We start from the raw sequence: 19,961 nt of genomic DNA on the forward strand, positions 1-19,961 counted from the left end.
AATTAAGTTGAAATCCCCACATAGTGTAAGCAATTCATCTCCAAAATGATTGCTAACTTTGTCATCTTCTGAACACCTCACCCATTAGGGATTCTCCTCTTCAGTGAGCCAAAGAGGAATGTTATCCTCTTTGCAACAAAGAATGATAGCTTGATTATTTGTTGTTCTAGCATTGAAATCTCCCACTAAAAGAACTTCTCCCTGTTGAGAGTACACTACGATATCTTGTTTTAAAGCTGCATATAGATCCTTGTTGTCAAGCCCCTTATTTTTGTAAGTTTTTAAGACTTGAGGGGCAAAATAGCATGCTGCAATTCTTATGTGATTCTCATTCTCTGATATTTTCAACCATAAATATTGTTTATTTGCATCTTCTTTAATTAACTGAATGTGACGACCTTCTTTTTCTTTCACTAAAACTAGTATTCCCTCATACCCTTTGCCATTTTCTGCTAGTGAGAGTCTTAAATTCATATCTACCATACATTTTAACTATGAAGAAATGAATATTTTAACGTTTACTAGATTAAAAATAGTTTGTGGGATTATTATTCTTATTTTTCATTTTTTACAATTCAATCATTTTCTTATTTAAATTGATGATGCGCTGGCCCAACTTTCCAACAATCCCCTCGCTCAAAAGACAATACTAAGAAACCGATGCTAACATATTCCCATAAATTTCTTTGATGTCTTTGAACGCATCACATTCCAAAATGAAATGTTTTTTCTGATTCCACTACCCCCAGACGTGCAAAATGTACATGCTCGTTCTTCCCAAGCTTTTTTAGGCCTTTTCTACCATCGTGTTTCACACTGAAGTTTATGTGAGTTGTTTTTTAATTTAGCAATAAGAATATTTTCCCTCCATGGAATGCTAGCTCCAATAAACTCTTTTGTTTGTAGATCGCACTTAGGGTTGAATTCCTCAATATAGTACTTCTTCTTTTTACCCAACTCTTTTCCCCATACCCGTTTACGAAACTTCTCCATAACAAAATTCTTTAGCTCTTTGCTATTTGTGGAACGAACATTGATGTAGATATTCCATTTTTGCATCCATGTGTGGTTTTGTCTCATCTATATTTTCTTTCTTTCACTCATGCCTTCATTGAAAATAACATTAGGCCATCTACCTACTCCCATTGGCTCAATTCTTTTTAGATTCTCATGAGCTGCACCATAGCAATTGCTTCATTGCTTCAATGGGAATTGCTCCTGTTTCACTTAACACTATCTCATAAGGTACCGAACTTTTTATTTTGAACTTGCTCATGATCAAGCGTTTTTGGATTTTCTCAATTTGTTTCCATTTTGAGACAGGGCGCTGCTAAAAGATATCTCAAAATATTTCATCTCTCAGTAATCCAAATAAACATATCACAATGATTTAATCATTAATTATAATTAATTGTATTATTAATTTATCTTGTTTATTTCATTTTAATTTATTTTTATATAATTTCACAAAGTCAAAATGTTAAACAAAACTTCATATGACAACATCTCTACTATATATCATATTGGGGTAAAGAGCATCTCTTAGGGTAATAAGATCAATATGTCATTTTTTAAAATTCATGTATTTTTTGTAAAAGTTAAAGAATTCATATGTGCTTAGTTAACCTTTTTCTTACTTCGTTGTGTTATAGTTTATGTTGTTTTGGGGGTTTTGTTCTTGTTGGTTTTCTAAAGTGTCTAATGCAAATGGAAATCCTATTCTAAGGTCTTAAGAATACTTTTAAAGGACAAGTATGGATAGAGATTTCAAGACAAGGCCTATGTCCCTAATGGTAACTTCCAAAACTTAGCACTTCAAAAGATCTTAAAACATGTTATTGATGGAATTAGTACTTAAACAAAAGTGTAAATATGCAGCTACTTCAATCAAAATAGAATGCAACAACCAAACAATGAGCTAGTAACTATGAAACCCAGTATCCTTGCTGTTGTATAAAAAGAAAACTGAACTTAAAGTAATTAAAAAACTGTAAGCAAAGAAACTAAATCATATTACATCAACCCATATTCTGACCTCTCACCTTTCGACTTGCTCTGGCTATAAGAGACAATCATAAACAAATTGAGTAATCTGATATCTAAATTGCATAAAATGAAACTAAGATCAAACTACGCATTCATACTTCAATCCCTCACCATTTGACTCGCTCTGGCTATAGGAGGTAACCGAAAATGACATGAGTAATCTAATCACTAACTTGCAGAAAAATAAACTAAATCATATTACATCAAATAATATTCTGATTCCTCACTATTTGAGTCGCTTGGCTATAGGAAGGTAATCATAAACAAATGGAGTAATATGATATCTAAATTGCATGAAATGAAATTGCATAAAATGAAACTAAATCATACTACATCAAATAATATTCTGATTCCTCACTATTTGAGTCTCTTGGTTATAGGAAGGTAACCATAAACAAATGGAGTAATATGATATCTAAATTTGCATGAAAGTAAATGAGCAAAACAAAACTGAAAGAAATAACACCCGTGGATTGCAAATGCACTTATATGCCCTTGAGCATTTTTGTAGAGCAGTGAGGATGCAAGTTAATACTAGCAATACCAAAATAATGATTTTTTCTAATAAAAGGAAGCAGAGCCAGCATAGTTTCTTCTTTGAAGACAACATTCTTGAAGAAGTAAATGAGTACAAGTACCTTGGGATTGATTTCAACAACAAACTCGATTGGGACCACTGCAGAAAGAAGAGAATTTTAGGAGGGTGGAAAGCATTATATGCTCTTCAAAATAGTTGTAAAGAGACAGTTATGGGATTGGAAAACGATTAAAGTGCTTTTTGGATTCTTAATTTGTCTAGTGATGCTATATGGGTGTGAATTGTGGGCTATCAGCACTTTTGTCTCAAAATGGAAACAAATTGAGAAAATTCAAAAACGCTTGATTATGAGCAAATTCAAAATAAAAAGTTTAGTACCTTATGAGATAATGTTGAGTGAAACAGGAGCAACTCCCATTGAAGCAATTGTTATGATGCGGCTCATAAGATATCTAAAAAGAATTGAGCAAATGAAAACAAGTAGATGGCCCAATGTTATCTTCAATGAAGGCATGAGTGAAAGAAAGAAAACATGGATGAAACAAAACTACACATGGATGCAAAAATGGAATATCTACCTCAATGCTTGTCCCACAAGTAGCAAGGAGCTAAAGGATTTTGTTATGGAGAAGTTTCGTAAAAAGGTATGGGGAAAGAGGTGGGTAGAAAGAAGAAATATTACATTGAGGAATTCAACCCTACGTATGATCTACAACAAAAATAATTAATTGGAGCTAGCATTTCGTGGAGGGCAAAGGTTCTTATTGCTCAATTAAGGACCAACTCACATCAACTTCAGTGTGAAACAGAGCAGTGGAAAAGACCTAAAGAAGTTTGGGAAGAACGGATATATAGATTTTACACGTATGGGGCTGTGGAATCGGAAAAGCATTTCATTTTGGAATGTGATGCATTCAAAGACATCAGAGAAAGTTATGAGAACATGTTAGCATCAGTTTCTTGACATTTTCTTTTTTAACGAGCGAATTGTTTGAAGGTTGGGCAAACTCATCATCCGTTTGAATTGGAAAAAAACTGAATTGCAAAAAACGAAAAACTAATGATCTCCTAAACTATTTTTAATCTCGTAAACCTTAAAATATCATTTCATTTATTGTTTTCTTAGTAATAAAAACATTTCCACAAATTTTAATAATTTTTTCCTATCTATAACGTTTACAATATAGTCTTAGTCTTCATGACGCCGAATTGATGTCCGGGAGGACTTTTTGTGTAAAATTGGTAGTAATGGTTTTCGTAAGCCATCTTTGTCAACTTATCATTTCTCTATCATTCATTTCTCTACTGACATTTAATTTTGCTCAGATCCTGCAATTCGTTCGCGCTACGTGTTTAGTGAAATCGCAGGTTCGAATCTCTTTCTGGAGTGGATATGGATAACACAATATATGTCGTCTGATGTCTCTCAGCGGGTTTGGAGGCTGCTTTGTAGGGCTGAGTTCGAGGTTGCTGCGAGACCGGGAAGGGATGATGATGAGATCTGGAGTGCGAATCCGTGGATGATTTAGCGAGACGAAGGATCAAGTCTCGTCCCCGAGGGCTAAGCAGGCAGTTGAAACAAAGAGGTGGAGAAATTTTCAGCGGAGTCATGCAGCAGCCGTATGTAGTTTTGGCTCTGCTGTGGATGTTGCTGCCGCATCACCCTCTATGGCGAGTTTTTGCTAATACAGAAGGTTGTTTTCGTTTTTCCCTTTTTTTTTTTCGTCCCTTTCCTCCAATGTTTTGCGTTATATACACGGCTCTGCTTTCGTTATGTTTTAGCGTTTCATTCCCTGTTTTATCTTCTTTGTTTGTCAACATTTAGACTTGGTAAATACAGCTGTCGTGTTACTGTTTTAGTCTTTGATGAATACTTTGAAGTTTTACTGTATAAAGAAAATAAATCTAAGACATCTCGTTGTTGATTGAGTCATCAAGGATCTCTTTGTGCTGAAATTCTATTTCCTTCCTGTTTTGTTACTGTTTTAGTCTTTGCTTTGAAGTTTTACTGTATAAAGAAAATAATTCTAAGAGATGTCGTTGTTGATTGAGCCATCAAGGATCTCTCTGCACTGAAATACTATTTCCTTCCTGTGAAAAAATCTATTTTACCCTCCTTTCCGGTATCCTTCTCAAGCCCTGTAGCTGCCGGTTTGTGGCCTTTTTATTTTTCGATGTAGACGAAATTGTTACATACGGCCTCCTGCTAAATGCTCCGTCCTTTGCAGTGCTGTAACTGCCATCCTCTTTACTTCTATTGAATGTTTTGGTAAACCCTAAACATATTGTAATAGCCTTAAATTCCTTTGAACTTCATCATTTAAAATCTGTTGATCTTCCTTTGAAAGGGGCTTTTAAAGGTTAAAGTCTGTCAACCTAATTTAATTAGCGCCCGTGTACATGTAAACTATTAGTTTACATTGGTATTACATATGTGCACTCACGATGGCCAGTGGAGATTGACGACCTTTCATCACACTAAATATAAACTGTGTGGAGAACTACAAAATTATAGTTTCACTAATATAAAAAGCAGCCCAACTATATAAATTAATTGACTGGTAAATGTTGATAGGCATCTTACTTCATGGTATTTTGTTTCACATTTTTACAACATTGGTCCCACCATATGATTCTAAGATGATCATGGTTGGACACACATTCTCCAAGCTTTATGCTACAACCCTTCATTTATAAATACTAGAGGAGATTGAGATTTGTCACCTGTGACCTATAGGATAGGCCGGTTTCCACCTTGATCATTAGGCTCTTTGCTCATTTGTTACCCTTAGAGCCATCATTGAAGAGGCAAGGTATTGCTATGTAAAAGTCTTTTGTGGTTTTATTAGACTTTCATAATGCATTTGACTTTGTCGAGGGATGTCTTGTTTTAGCTGTTTTGAGACATTGGCATGTTAGAGATCCTCATAATTGTTATTATGTGCTTCATGATTTTGCCCTTGGTCGTCTTCATATAAACATAGGTTCTTTTATTTTATTCAGAGCATTGTTGTGGTTAGGCAAGGGTGCCCTCTCTCGCCTACCTTATATGGGATATATATGGACAAGCTGAAGTTCTTTTGGCATGAGCATATACAAGCTAGGGATGTCAATTTTCTTCTTTAGGTCTTGATTGAAATTTCCTCTTCACAAATGATGTGGTCCACTTAGCCTCTACCCTAGAGGGTTTGTGGAGACAATTCAATGCCTTATCCAACTTTTGTGATCTCTGATAGTTAGTGGTCAACTTGGGTAAAACCAAGGTGACGGTCTTCAATGGGTCGAAGAATATCCTTTTAGATTTCTAGTTCTTATTCAAGGGGAGGAGTTTGAGATCACCATAGCTTACACCCACTTGGGGGGTTCAAGTTTTAAGGCCTAGGTTTGAGTTGAGGAAGGCCCTCCAACCTTGGATCATGGAGTATGGTTCCCTTGCTTTCCTTGAGAGCTGGTGTTTCCAAAACCATTTCTAGGACATATCGTCCAAGATGTCATTATGACTTACACCTACTTGAGATCACCACAACCTACACCTACTTCGGAGTTCATTTTTTAAGGCCTAGGCTTCAGTTAAGGAAAGCCTTCAATTCTCAAATCAACAAGGAGTATGGTTCCCTTGCTCTCTTTGAGAGGCAGTATTTCCAAAGCTACTTCTAGGACTTATCATAGAAGATGGATCTCATGGACCATTATTTAGCCCACAATGCTTTATGGTTTTGAGGTTTTGGGGCCTTGTCTAATTGAGTCGGACTAGGCCAAGATGGAGAGTGTGTAGATTGTCATGCATCATTGCATTGTTAGAGTAAGAGGATGGTTTTCCTGACCATTATTTTGTTAGAGTTTGCGACCCAACACCTTCCAACTTGAGACCATGTTTAGGCTGATCCCATTTTTGCATTAGATTTAGAACTTTATTGACTCAATATATGTAGGAACCATTTTCCATACGGCGTTGTCTATTGAAGCCACAATTTTGCCTGAAAAGCCATTTTTCATTGGAATCCAGTCACTTTTTTTTTTCAAAAAACCCAACCATAGGAGTGTTTAAATCATCTTTTGGATGGTGGAAATGGATTTAGCACCATCAACAACCTCCGGGGCACCCAGAATCTTGGAGCTTGACAGCTGTAATCCGTATTTCCCAAAATTTTTGCTGGATTTTGGTCAAATCTTGCCAGAATTTCCACTAATTTCCAGGCAAAATTGTGGCCTCGTTAGACTACTATTTTTCCATACGTTTCTTATTACTCCTTGGGGGCTATTGCTTTCACCACTTACTAGACAAGTTCATTACTGGCGTTTAGAGATTTTGTGTATTCTTTGGTCAATCGATATTTTGGTGGAAACACCTCCCACCATTTATAGATTCTTTGGATACCCCTAGACATTTATCAAATAAATAAGATTTGAACAAGACTATCAAAGATGACTCAAACATGCAGCGCATCTAGGTCACTTAGCTTGATCCACCATGGGGGTTAAATCCCAAGATGGCTTTCTATGAAGATTACTTCATGCATGGAGATGAGAGACAACATCATTGTTTTCCCCCTTACTTGCCATGGCATTGGATGCACGTGTTTAGAATCCCTCTTGGTAAGATTCAAACGGGTTAACATATGCTTCCAGTGGACGTTGAGCATTAGATTCCATGGGGGGACATGATCCAATAGCTCTATCATATGTAGGAGCACTTTAGTATTTGGTTTCCATCCACTGTGAGATATGGGGACAATTATATTGCCTCTTTAGAGAGTCTTAGAATTGCCTTTACATCCTTTTTTGGTACACAAACTAATGATACTTAGTCATGTACATGAAAATGGCACTTGGACTTCAATTCTCCATGCTTTGGCCTCCCCCTTAGATAGACACTACTAGGACAACCACATTTTTCTTCCTAGTGTTTGTAGTGGTCAGGGGCACCTAGAGACAAGCAGATAACAACACCACTCGAAGAAGGTTTAGATTTGTGAGAACTTGCACCCCCCTCCCTCGCCCTCTGCTAGCAAGACCCATGGAATTGTTGATTCAGATCTTGGTATTGATCTTGCCTTTCTAGTGTTAGTTTTTGGATGATATGGTAGCATCAAATATGTGTTCTAGTCTCGATTTGTGTCTAAGAGGCTAAGGAAGACAAGATCTCCAAAACCTAGAAAAGGTGTAGGGAGAAAACACCTAGAGACCGCTCAATTAAATTAATTGATCAATAATTAAAAGGTTCCTAAGTCTAACTTAGGAAAATTGATTAATTAATAGTATTGGGCACCTAATCCGCTAAGGGTTATGTGGTGTGGAAATTGAACAATCATTAGAGTCCAAGAGACCTTGGAATATGAATCCAACGGTCATAAGAATGTATATAAATGTATATCGTTGTTAATAAAAAAGCATCTCACGATTATCTTTCATATCTGGTCCACATTCCATGTGTATGATTAACATGGTATCAAAGTGGGTGAATTTTGTCCCTGCTCTAATTTGAGCCACTTGTGTTGTGGCCTTTATTTTCCTATTAGTTCTACTGCATCTTCCTATTTCATTTTTGCTCCTCTGGCGCAGGTTACGTTCATTCCTTTAGCGCTATCTGTGCCATTCTCCACTTGACCATTTCTTCCATTCCCTATCGGGCTTCTAACTTGCTATAGATAGTTTCTAGCCTGCTCAGACCTATCTTCTATCTATCTTGTGTGTGCATAATAACGCCCTTTACCCACTCTCCTAATGCTCAGCCTGTTTAATTGTGAATCCTACAACCTTGACGGTCGGTGCCCAGACTATCAAGCATTCTCTGAAGATGTTGGTGCCTCTTTTCACCAAGGCTTCGCTCACACAATACACATAGTTCTTGTGCAAGCGAAAACAATACAGTCCTTCGATTTTGTTGTTGGGCCTTTGTCCTAAAGTGCTAGGGAGACCAAATTATCGTCCAGCAACCGTGGCATTTACATAATCATCCTGTATATTGATAGTCAAGCTATATTATGTGCCAAGAAGACACGAAGATTGAGAGAAAGAGTGTTGTGAAAACAATAGTTGACAACAACGTTTCTATGAGAAATGAAGGAGGTCCGATGAAGGATGGCGCTGGTTGAGGGCTCAGCCAAATTATTTGCCACCAGTTGGTGAGGCTGTGCGTTGTCACATTTATTTGTCTCAACATTTTCTTTTGACTGATCATTGTTGCTCCTTATTCTGGCGTTGTGAAGTTTTAACAACATATTACCTGGAGGAGATGAGTTCGTAGAGTTGTGGTGTGGGGTTTGCAAACTGTGTATTGTATTGCATTGCAGGATTGTGGATCGGTTGTATTGTACGTAGAGTTGCAGCCTGGCATGCTCCCTATTATAATAGTAAGGGAAATCCCCTTCAACACACTTGCGTAATCTCCACCGCTTCCTCAAGACCGAGACCAAGTCTTACCAATCCCTATCGAGAAAGTATGAAATCTCCACTAGAGCGGGAATATCAATCAATGTCCCCATCAACAAGCTCTCCAACTCGTTCGTACCATTCGTAACCTTGTTGGCTTGGATTCATCTACATCTTATTTAATCTATTTGTGGTGCATCATGCCTTGAAGTATCGACATATTGAAGGAACAACTTTGTAACTAGAGCTCAAGGTTGAGTGCGGTGGGTACTGTTACCCACTACTTGTGGGTAATATGCATAGGAGAATTTTTTTCTCCTAGATGGTCCTCAGCTAGCAGTCCTTTGCAGCCACTAGATAACTCGATGTGCCGGTATCTCCGCCGCCTCAGCCAGCCATGTGGTCCCTCACCCATCTGTTATGATCGTATGTTTGAAGATGGGCCTCTCGTCCCTAAAGGTATGGCTTTTTATTCGTATAGTTGAGTAACTTTCCTTACTTTTCATGGACACTTTTGGGCATGGATTGGTGGGGGGATTCAGTAGAAAGAGTGAGCTAGGTTTGTACTCTTGTCTCCTCTGCCCGATTTGGTGGTTACCCTTGTATCCTAGTCCTGTGGGATCTCCTTTACTGGCCATTAGCTTCAAGGTTAACACCACGTGGAACATCCTAATTTTGGTTGTGTGGTCCCACTTCTTGACACCATATACATCACTTCCTTCCACTCATTCTAGCCCCATTCATCATTTTTCCCATCTAGGTCCACATGTGTCCATTGGGTCCACATAGGGTTAGCCTCCACCTCTCCTTGTCCACACCTTGGGTTGGGTCTGGAATGATGATCTAGAGGTTGATGCAGCGAAAAAGAAAAGAAAAAACATAATTTGGCCACTCTCAATAGGAAATGTACCACAAAATGCAAAACAGTGTTTTACGAAACGGCCGTACCGAAACGGAAACGGCCGTTTCGTTCCGAGTTATTAAAAAAAAATTTGAAACGGCCTTTGACCCGGCTCGGTTGACCGGGTCAGCTATGACCCGGCCGAGTCAGCCAATGACTCGGCCGGGTCATAGCTGACCCGGTCAACCCGGCCGGGTCCCGTCAAAAAACGGCCGAGTCAATAGCAGACCGGCTGGGCAGCGATTTAACAAAAAATTAAATACTTTTTGCTGATTTGGAGCTGAGTTAGTTAGGGTTTGTGGACATGAAAAGGTTATTGTGATTTGTTAAATGCATTTGGGGTCCATTTCCCCCTCCCAAACTCTATTTAAGACAGCCAAATGCTCTCATTTCACTCACAGCAGTCTTATACATTTGAGTGAGAGTCTTCTTTGAGTGTTAGTGAGCAGTTCTTGAGCTTGTTTTGGAGCAGCAGTGAGGAGTCTTGGAGGAGCATTGTAGCTGGAGTGAGGAGCTTCTTGGGCAGCCATTTGGAGCAGCATTGAGGAGCTGATTTTTGGAGCAAGTTTGAGGAGGCAGTTTGTGCCTGGAGGTATTTTTTTCCACCTCTATAAATCTGTTTTTACTTATTAAATTTTAGGTGCATATCAAGATAGCTTAGAGAGTGTTTTTAGTCAAATAAATGAACATTGAATCAATTTTTTTTTTTTTTTTTTTTCATTTTCAGATTGTTTTCCTAGTCAAAAAATGGCACCTAGAGCAAAAGATGCTGCTTGGGCATATGTTGAAATGGTTGATGATGAGATGTGTTGCAAGTTTTGCCATAGGAAAATTAAGTCAGGTCCTGGGGGGATTCATAGGCTGAAACAACACTTGGCAGGGATTAAAGGCAATATTACTGCATGTAAATCCCCCGAAATTGGGGAGATTAGAAAGACTTTGTTGGAAAGCTTTGAAAAATTTCAAGAAGAAAAGACTAGGCAAAAAGAGATACAGGCTGAAATTGGGAGGAAGAGGGAGATACAAAGAATGATGGCTGCCAACCCCCACTATGAGTTTGAGGGTTCTTCCTCTATCCCTCAAACTGATGCATCAAACCCTTTCCGTTATGTTCCTCCCTCTTTTGCTTCTGTTCAAGATAAGGGAAAGGGTAGAATGAAGGGTGATGGGACTATCAAAAGTTTTTTCACTCACTCAGGCTCCTCTCCATCAGATGCACATGGTCCTGAAGTTAGTAAAGGTCTTTCTCAGCCCACTTTAGATGACCATTGGAAGAAAGAATTGAGGGAGACTGCTTGTGACTACATAGCTAGATGGTGGTATGATGCTGATATCCCCTTTAATGCTGCTCGTTCACCATATTATGAGCCTATGTTTGAGGCCATACATGCTGCTGGAAAAGGCTTCAAAGGCCCTACTATGCAAGAGCTAAGGGGGTTTCGTTTGCAGAAAGAAATTACATCAATTAATGAGTATTTGCAAGATTTCAAGGAATCATGGGCAAGAACAGGGTGTACCATCATGTCAGATGGATGGACTGATCAAAGAAACCGTACCATCATAAACTTTCTTGTCTTCTGCCCACAGGGAACCATGTTTTTAAAATCAGTTGATGCATCTGATAAGGTAAAAGATGGCCACTTGTTGTTTCAGCTATTGGATGAGGTTATTCAGGGTGTGGGGGTGGCTAATGTTGTTCAAATCATCACAGACAATGCCTCTAACTATGTTCTTGCTGGTAGACTGTTAGAGGAAAAACACAAGACCATCTTTTGGACCCCATGCGCTGCGCTTTGCATAGACCTCATGCTTGAGGATATTGGGAAATTAGATTGGGTCAGAAACACTGTAGATAATGCCAAAAGCATAACAAAATTTATCTACAATCATACACTGGTTTTGAGTCTCATGAGGAAACACACTGGAGGCAAGGATATTATTAGGCCTGCCATCACTAGATTTGCTACACATTTTTTGACATTGCAATCTATGCTTTCCCAACATAGAAACTTGCAAAAGATGTTTTCCAGTGATGATTGGAATAATAGCAGTTGGTCTAACAAACCAGAAGGCAGAGAATTGAGAAGGAAAGTCCATGATGAAACTTTTTGGAGAAAGGCAACAGAGATTGTGAAGGTTGCTGAGCCACTAGTTAAGGTGTTGCGGTTGGTGGATGGGGAAAGGTTGGCTATGGGCTTCATTTATGAGGCTATGGATCAAGCAAAGGAGCAAATAAAGGCAGCATACAAGGATAGAGTGGCAAAGTATGGGCCCATTTGGGCAATCATTGATGAAAGATGGAACAATCAACTCCATCGCCCTATACATGCAGCTGGGTATTTTTTGAACCCACGGTATCATTATAAAGCTAAGGAGTCAGGAGCTTTGAGGGGGGAGGTCAGAGATGGACTGGTTGATTGCATTGAGCGCATGGTCCCATCGGAGTCTGATCAGCTACTGATACATCAGCAGGTCACATCCTTCAGCAATGCAACAGGTACCTTTGGGAAGAACCTAGCAAAGATTGCAAGAGAAGCAGATGAGCCAGGTAAACAAAAATTTCAATTTTCAATTTCTCAATTTCAAGTTAGATATAATTTGTAATTTTGTTGAGCTTCAGCCTTCATCTAACTCATAATTCATTACACTCCTATGTTTTTTGCAGCACAATGGTGGGAGGCCTTTGGTGGCCAGTGCCCTGAATTGCAAAGGTTTGCAATTCGTATTTTGAGTCAAACTTGCAGTGCATCTGGGTGTGAGCGCAATTGGTCTGTCTTTGAGAGGATTCACACAAAGAAGAGAAACCGTTTGGAGCAAAAACGGTTGAATGATCTAGTTTTTGTCCAATACAACCTTCGGCTCAGACGGAACCAATTGCTGAACAAAAGACCTGATTCAGATCCCATTGTGTTGGAAGACATTGATCCAACATCAGATTGGGTAGTGGAGAGTCGTCTACCAGAGTTTGATCCTGATGAGGATCTTGATGAAATTGATGTTGGAGATCCACTGCAGCGTGTTCAGTTGAATGCAGATCCCAATCCACCAGCCTCAGTCTCACAGCCAGCTAGTAGGACTCCAGTTGTAGGTGCTTCGCCTTCCTCTGCTCAACCACGACAGAAGCGCAGCCGCATTTGTACTCTATCTCAGCTTGCATCTGCTGCACAGCCTAGTGGTATTGGTACTGGCACCACTTCTACAGTTGCAGTTGGAGACGATGATGATGAGGAGGAGCCATGGGGCCCCTTGTCTGGCTCTGATGATGATGATCCAGAGATTGGTCGAGATGATCTTGGCTCCTCTGGCAGTAGCCAGTAGCTACTAGCCTCCTTGGTTATTTGTATTTTGTTTTGACTCTTGAGTCTTTGATCATGTATGACAGACTACAGTTGACTATGTATTTACTATTGCCATTGGGTACACCGTACCATTTTGATATAATGGATTGGTTCATGAGCCTACTTTGATCATATGTTGTCTTCCATGTATATTATAATGTTGTGTGTTTGGAAACTTGAATGAAAATCTTTAAAATTATGTTTAAAATATTTAAAATTATGTTTTTTTATAAAAAAAATAAATATTTAATGTATTTTTTACAACGACCGAGTCATTGAAATCGAGCCGGCCGAGTCATTGCCGTTTCCGAGTCCGAGTCCGAGTCGATCCTCGGCCGAGTCCGAATCCGAGTTCGTTTTGTAAAACATTGATGCAAAAGATGGTCTGGACATACAAATTTAGCACGTGGGCAAAAGCCAAACATGAGCTCTACCCCTTGTTTATGGCCATCACCTTGGTTCCTATGGGCCCTAGATGAGCCACCTCCACATTAAGGAACCCTTGATTGTCTCAACCCCTGGTGGGCGATGAAATGCCCCACCTTAAAAAGGAGGTACCTACTTCTACATCATACATATCATGCTCTCATCCCCTCGAGTCCCAAGCAGTTATGAAGAAAAATCAATCAAATGCAAAAGACATATGAAGAAGGGTGGAAAAACAAAGGCCCAGGTAGCTCATGTACCACAATTTGTTCCCTCCTACACTCATATACCCAAGTGTGGGCTTCCCTCATTATAGCTACCCTCTTTGTCCCATGACATGTGGTCTGGAGCCTTCCCCTCATCCCTAATTGGTTCCATCATTATATCGCTTGCCACCTACCACCTGATGGATGTACCATGGACATGTCACCCCCTTTAAAGGTTGAAACCACCTAATAAGATCCTTCGTTAACCCCATTATTGAGCTTGGAGACACTTGTATATGCCAAAGGCCACTATGGAAGGGCATTCCACCATGAAGTGCCCCATTGATTCCATGATTTGTAAGCTCTTTTACTTGAATATTTTAATGGTTTGTTGTATTGGAGGGCAAGGAGACACATTGGATCTTATGCAAGATTGCAAGTGGGTCCCCATGGGGCTTGGTTTTCCTATACAGGTTCCTAGCCCTCCAGAGGGCTACATTGAGACTTGTGGGGTGAGTGTTGAGAACCATGGGCCTCCCCCATAGCAGAGATTTCTTCATGGATCCCCAACACCACTCATTGATTGCTCGTGTTCCACCTTTGGATGAGGATGATGCACATGGTTCACCATGCCCAATCGACTCCACACTTGCACCATACACTTGGCAGATGTTCCAAGGTCTAGATGAGGATGTGTCTCAGTGTAGGAGACAAGGGATGGCTTATATCATCATTCTAGCCCTTACGTATGGTTTACGAGAATTTCTGATCAACTTGGACACCCAAGAGGACGTACTTGTGCCCCCACACCCACTTGGGAGCACCACATTGTTTTGCTTGGAAAACAAGGGGCCAACCCCTTGTCCACTATGTTTGAGGTCCATTTTCACATCATGGCACACTTTGGACTTCATTAGGCCTCCTCAAAGGCCCAACGACTCATTTTATTGATCATTCTACCCTTTGGAGAGGCTTATTCTTATGTTATTGAGTTATTTTGGTGGGCTTGTCACCAAGGGGTATTATTATTGCACATTATTTTATTATTTGGGGCTCAATTAGGCCAAATTAGGCAAATCAAACTCATTAGAGATTGTATAAATCAGTGTTTTACAAACCGGCCGTTTCGAAACCGAAACGGCCGAGTCGAACCGAGTCGATTGCTGGAGGAGTGACCCGGCCAAGTAACCGGTCCGGTTGACCGAGTCACACATGACTCGGCCGAGTCATTCAATGACTCGGCCGAGTCATGTGTGACTCGGTCAACCCGGCCGGATCCGATTTGACTCGGCCGAGTCACAAGGGGACGGCTGGGCAGGTCAGCGAAGTCCATTCTCAAGCTAATAAGGATTGTTCTTGCAGACTTGCACAACTGTATGAGGCTTAAAACTCTGAATCATTTAGCTCTGTGATTGGCTTAGTCAATGAGATCCGTTTCGCATTTATTACCTACTTATTGCACTGAAGTATTGATCCTTTATATACATCATCATCTACAAAGTTCAAACTTCAAACGTGGTCTTCTATTCACAATTGAATTTCCAAGGTGAATTGACAAGCAGATTGAGTAGGACTACATCATCAATCATTACTTCAGCAGTGCCAGTGCCTCCAATAGTAGCAGTTAGAAATTAATGGTAGGCACCTTCTGACAGTGTAAGGTTCAGTGGCTTATATTGCAGCAGTGAGAGGTTCATGTTTCATTGGTTTGCAGTAAGGGTATTCACATTGCAGTTGTGAGTCTTGATGATTCTAAGTGAAAAGACAGAGGCACTGTATGTAGTAGCATTCCTCTTATTGACTAAAGTTGAAGATTTGTAGAAGAATATGTCTTTGTCTATAGTAAGGTTATCATCATCGGAATTGGTCTCATGATCAGGAGTTCATTTACATATTCTGGCTTACTTCATCAACAGTCCTTCATTCTAAGATAGGGGGCAGTAAAGGTTTATGTCTCATCATTGTTGTAGCCCTCTGGAAGGTGCTTCATTGCTATATCTGAGCAGCTATAAGACGCATGCCAGTAAGTCTCCTTAGGCAGAGGTTGAGATATTTTCAAGGTCATAGAGCTGACCTAAGACATCTAGCTCTGAGCCTCACTGCTCGCAGCATATTTGTTGATACATCCTTTCGGCACCAGTGCAGCAGTGTAAGATTGAAAGTAGCTTGGCATAGTTGATTTAGCAACTGCGCCATGAGCTCCCTATTGCATATTCATTCGTGAGCATTGCAGTGTTTGTGTCGAGGGCAACAGTGGTTGTTGTATAGTGACAATGTCAAGATTGACAGTCAAGGTTTAATGTACAAATTGAACAGAAGCAAAGAGCCTACTTTGATCATATGTTGTCTTCCATCTATATTATAATGCTGTGTGTTTGGAAACATGAATGAAAATCTTTAAAATTATGTTTAAAATATTTAAAATTATGTTTTTTAATAAAAAAAATAAATATTTAATGTATTTTTTACAACGACCGAGTCATTGAAATCGAGCCGGCCGAGTCATTACCGTTTCGGAGTCGGAGTCGGAGTCGATCCTCGGCCGAGTCGGAGTCGGAGTCGGAGTTTTAAAACATTGGTATAAATAGATGAGAGATAATTCATTCTCTCATGGATTCTATCTTCTTGATCTTGGAGCTTCATTATTGGCATAATTTGATGATTGGATATACTCATTTGTACATGTAAGTGATCTTTTTCATGCTTATTCTTGTTATTTACTTTGTCACATGAAATGTTGTTGGAATTTTCACTATATAAGTCTGAAATTTATTGCTTTTTATACAAAATTGTGAAATTTTGTTCTTTTGTAGAATTGCATCATTGCATGGGCCATGTATGAATGGGTGAATGTTCCTAGAGATTATTGTTGTTGAATACATCTTGATAAGTCATCAATTATTGCATATCGAAGTATAAAGACCTTAAGTAGCTGCTCTCATGCCCTAATGCCATGTGAAGTTGCTTGAAGGCCTCCTTGATTGGGTAAATCTTTTCCAAACACCAAATTCCCTTTGATTCCATCTCTCCCAAAGGATAAGGCATTGGTCCTTTCATAGGTGATCACTTTTAAATAATATTTCTCACCTCTCCTTCTCTTTCTAGGCCTAGCCTCCATTGGTCACCTAGGGCATCATTTTTCTCCCATTGTAGCCATAAAAAAGGTTTGATCTCTTGTCCATAATTGCGCTAAGGTTTTCTCTAGAGGTGCTCCAAATTTGAAGAAATTCCGACGGTGGGATCTTGAGATATAACAAGCCCTACCTCAAGGATTGTTTCTTGCCCTTGGTTTCCCTTGGCTAGTGTCCTCACTTGGATCATTGCAATCAATTCCAAAAGAAAATTTATCCTTTGATCTTCTTCTCTTCCATGATTAGGTCAAACCCCTCCTAGGTTGGTCCACTCCTCACCCTTGACCTAATTTTGGGGCCACTTGGTCCCTTGTAGTCCCGCAACCTTACAACTCTAATTCCACAAAGACAGATAAAGGCCAATTCACCACAAGGATTTTCGGGTCTAGGAACCCCCTTGACAAGGCTCATTCCCTAACCCAGACCCTAGCCTCAAAGTTCCTCTTAGCCCTTCCTAGAGAGCCTATCACTTTTCCTTCGAGCAATAAAGCCATATAATTGAGTCTCTCTTGTGAATAGGCCTTGGGAATCACCCCTCATCCTCTCATGGACATATTCATTATTATGATTCCTCTTATATCAGGTCTCCTCCCATTAGTGAAAGTTCGTAAAGAGAAGGGAGCATTAGTTGAGGTGACAGTGGGCTATCGCTCCATTATTGCCCATTGACCTAGTAGTTGCTCTATAGGATCCCCTCCTAGGACTCTTGCTAATTTGAGCAGTAACATTTTGGCGCCGTTGTCGGGGAGGGAGCAGGTTTACTTCCCCAATGAATCATTGAGGAATTGATTCAAAATGACATTTCAAATATTCCTCTGGCGACTCCATTCATTGTCGAAACCCCTGGTTTGCTCGAATGTGACAGCATTCCTCCTATAACTAGGGTTGCTACAAGAAGGGGAGAACTAACTCCATCACCTGTTACAACTACCTTTCTCCCTGAATTTGAAAAGGTCAAAGACCCTACCACTGAAATGGCATCAGATTCTAGCACTGACCAACCTAAAATGACTAGAAGTGAAAGGTGTTTGGTTAGCATCTTTGCCCCTCTAAATTTGAGTGACGACCCTAAGCCTTTACTTGAGAAATATAATAACTGGCTTCCCAAGTTCAAGGGTGATGCTACCATAAGTGCCCATGATCATGTAGAAGAACTCTATTGGAACATTTCTCGTAGGATGATATTTGATGAAGATAGGATCATGATGCTTTTTGCTTTATCTCTAGAAGAGCAGGCAAGGGAGTGGTACCTTAGTCTTCCCAGGGTGCATTGACAACTCTGGCCAATTTGAGGACAATTTCTTGAGAAGATGGTCATCTGATGCACAAGCGACCAACATTAAGAAGTTTTACCAAATAACTAGGGGAAGGGAAGACATCAAAGAATTTATCCAAAAATTTGATAGGGTGGTTAGGGACATTCCTGATCATTTGAAACCCCCTGACGCTAATATACTTGACAAATTCATCAAAGTTGTGGGGGGGAATCTAACATATGTTGTAAGGGACAAGAAATCTAAGACTTTGGCAGAGGCTAAAGATATGGTCATGGAAGTTGAACAAAACCTGCGAATTTCCAAAATGGATGTAGATGAACACCCTAAGGCTAAGGTTGAAGTCAAGAAGCGAAAATCCAAAGATCAACACAAAGAGACCCTTCTAGTGATTCTTAAGAAAATGGAAAAGCTCATCGAAGAAATGAACTCACAAGATATACTCTACATGAACAAACTCATCGCCTTGGAAAGGGCTCAAAAATCAAGTTACATCCCGAAAGGAAAACCTTTCCGTAGGAAGCAAATTGAAGAAGATAAGCCAAGCTCTTCTCAATTTCCCAACACTTTGGCTCCAACAAATGTAGTGGAGCAAGATTCGTCCTCCAAGGATGAACAAAGTGATGAGGATGAAAGTGATCATGAAGAAGTCAATGAGCAGATTAATATTGTAGAATTTGAAGCCTTCAACATTTTTCTTGGGGGTTCATATACTCATCCCCCCATTAGTGAGGTTACTATCAAAGAAGAAGAAAAGGAGCCAATCCTCAACACTGATGATAGTGGAAGATTCAAAGGAGTCCAATATTCATGAAAGAGCAACAACGAAAACTCCACAACCTCCAAGGAAACCAACAAAAATGACTCAATTCCCAAGTAGGCCCCTCACAAAGAACCTCTCCTTAAAGATCCCCCTAAGAAGGACCCCCCAAAGAAAGCTAATCCCTAAAAGGATCCTTAAAAGAAAAAGAACCCACCAAAAGGGATAAAGGTAAAGAGCTTGGGCTTGATATTGACTTAGAGATTGTTGTAGGAAAGATGACCGTGCAAGTCCCTTTGAAGGAAATTGTGAAACTTTGACGCCAAGAATGGCAAGTGAAGAAAGCCCTCGGGTTTGAAGAAGAAAAAGACATGCCAATAACATTGCAAAACATTCACTTTTCCAAGTCAAATCCGGGACATGGACCATTCCTACTCACCTTGGCTATCAGTGGCCTCCTCTTACATAATTGTATGCTGGATTCCGGGGCTTTCGCAAATATCATGCCATTAAAGGTCATGAAGCAATTGAATCTTAGCATTACTCGTAAATATAGGGCGGTTTGTGGTTTCAACTCCAAGCCTGTTGAAGTAGAGGGGCTCATAAAAGATCTAAAGGTTTCCTTAGCCATGAACCCTAATATATCCCTACTCGTGGATGCTGTGGTCATAGATATTCCCGATGCATGGGGAGTGCTATTGTGTAGGAAATGGGGTGCTACTGTTGGTGGTCAACTTCCAATGGACTTATCATACATCACCATCTTGAAATTTGATGGAACTCCACTTACCTTGTATAGAGAACCCATGTACCCTACTCATGTGGTAAAACCAGGGCCCATAACTTATTATAAAATTTATGAGGCCAAGGAACCATCCCTCATTCTCCCTTCTCAAGAAGATCATATCCTTAAAAGACCCCACAGGACAAACAGGAAGTGGAAGCCCAAAAGAGAATACAAAGTTGGGG

General features: G+C 39.9%; 2 protein-coding genes across 2 annotated transcripts in view; both read left to right on the top strand.

Moving 5' to 3' along the window:
• Positions 1 to 3,850: 3,850 nt before the first annotated feature.
• The window catches only part of LOC149195699 (C-type lectin receptor-like tyrosine-protein kinase At1g52310), a 56,347-nt gene continuing 40,236 nt past the window's right edge, over positions 3,851 to 19,961 (top strand). The window contains exon 1 of the mRNA XM_089405410.1: positions 3,851 to 4,278. Within this exon, the coding sequence (XP_089261536.1) occupies positions 4,194 to 4,278 (85 nt within the window). The 5' untranslated portion in view covers positions 3,851 to 4,193. The remainder of the gene's footprint in view (positions 4,279 to 19,961) is intronic.
• LOC149195700 (uncharacterized) lies at positions 10,288 to 19,046 on the top strand. The gene is made up of 3 exons (XM_089406183.1): positions 10,288 to 12,405; positions 12,523 to 13,038; positions 18,433 to 19,046. The coding sequence occupies exons 1-3, from the start codon at positions 10,605 to 10,607 to the stop codon at positions 19,044 to 19,046; spliced, it is 2,931 nt and encodes a 976-aa protein (XP_089262309.1). The 5' UTR covers positions 10,288 to 10,604.

The sequence above is a fragment of the Pinus tabuliformis genome, chromosome 2_2, assembly GCF_031772625.1.
Source record: "Pinus tabuliformis cultivar Carrire ecotype Pingquan chromosome 2_2, CPIR1, whole genome shotgun sequence".
In the NCBI taxonomy this organism is placed as follows: Eukaryota; Viridiplantae; Streptophyta; class Pinopsida; order Pinales; family Pinaceae; genus Pinus; species Pinus tabuliformis.

Coding starts and splice junctions, on each gene's coding strand:
- LOC149195700 (XM_089406183.1), top strand. CDS start 10,605: ATGGCACCTAGAGCAAAAGATGCTGCTTGGGCATATGTTGAAATGGTT. Junction 12,406..12,522: donor AAGAGAAGCAGATGAGCCAG/GTAAACAAAAAT, acceptor TGTTTTTTGCAG/CACAATGGTGGGAGGCCTTT. Junction 13,039..18,432: donor TGCACAGCCTAGTGGTATTG/GTACTGGCACCA, acceptor AATTCATCAAAG/TTGTGGGGGGGAATCTAACA.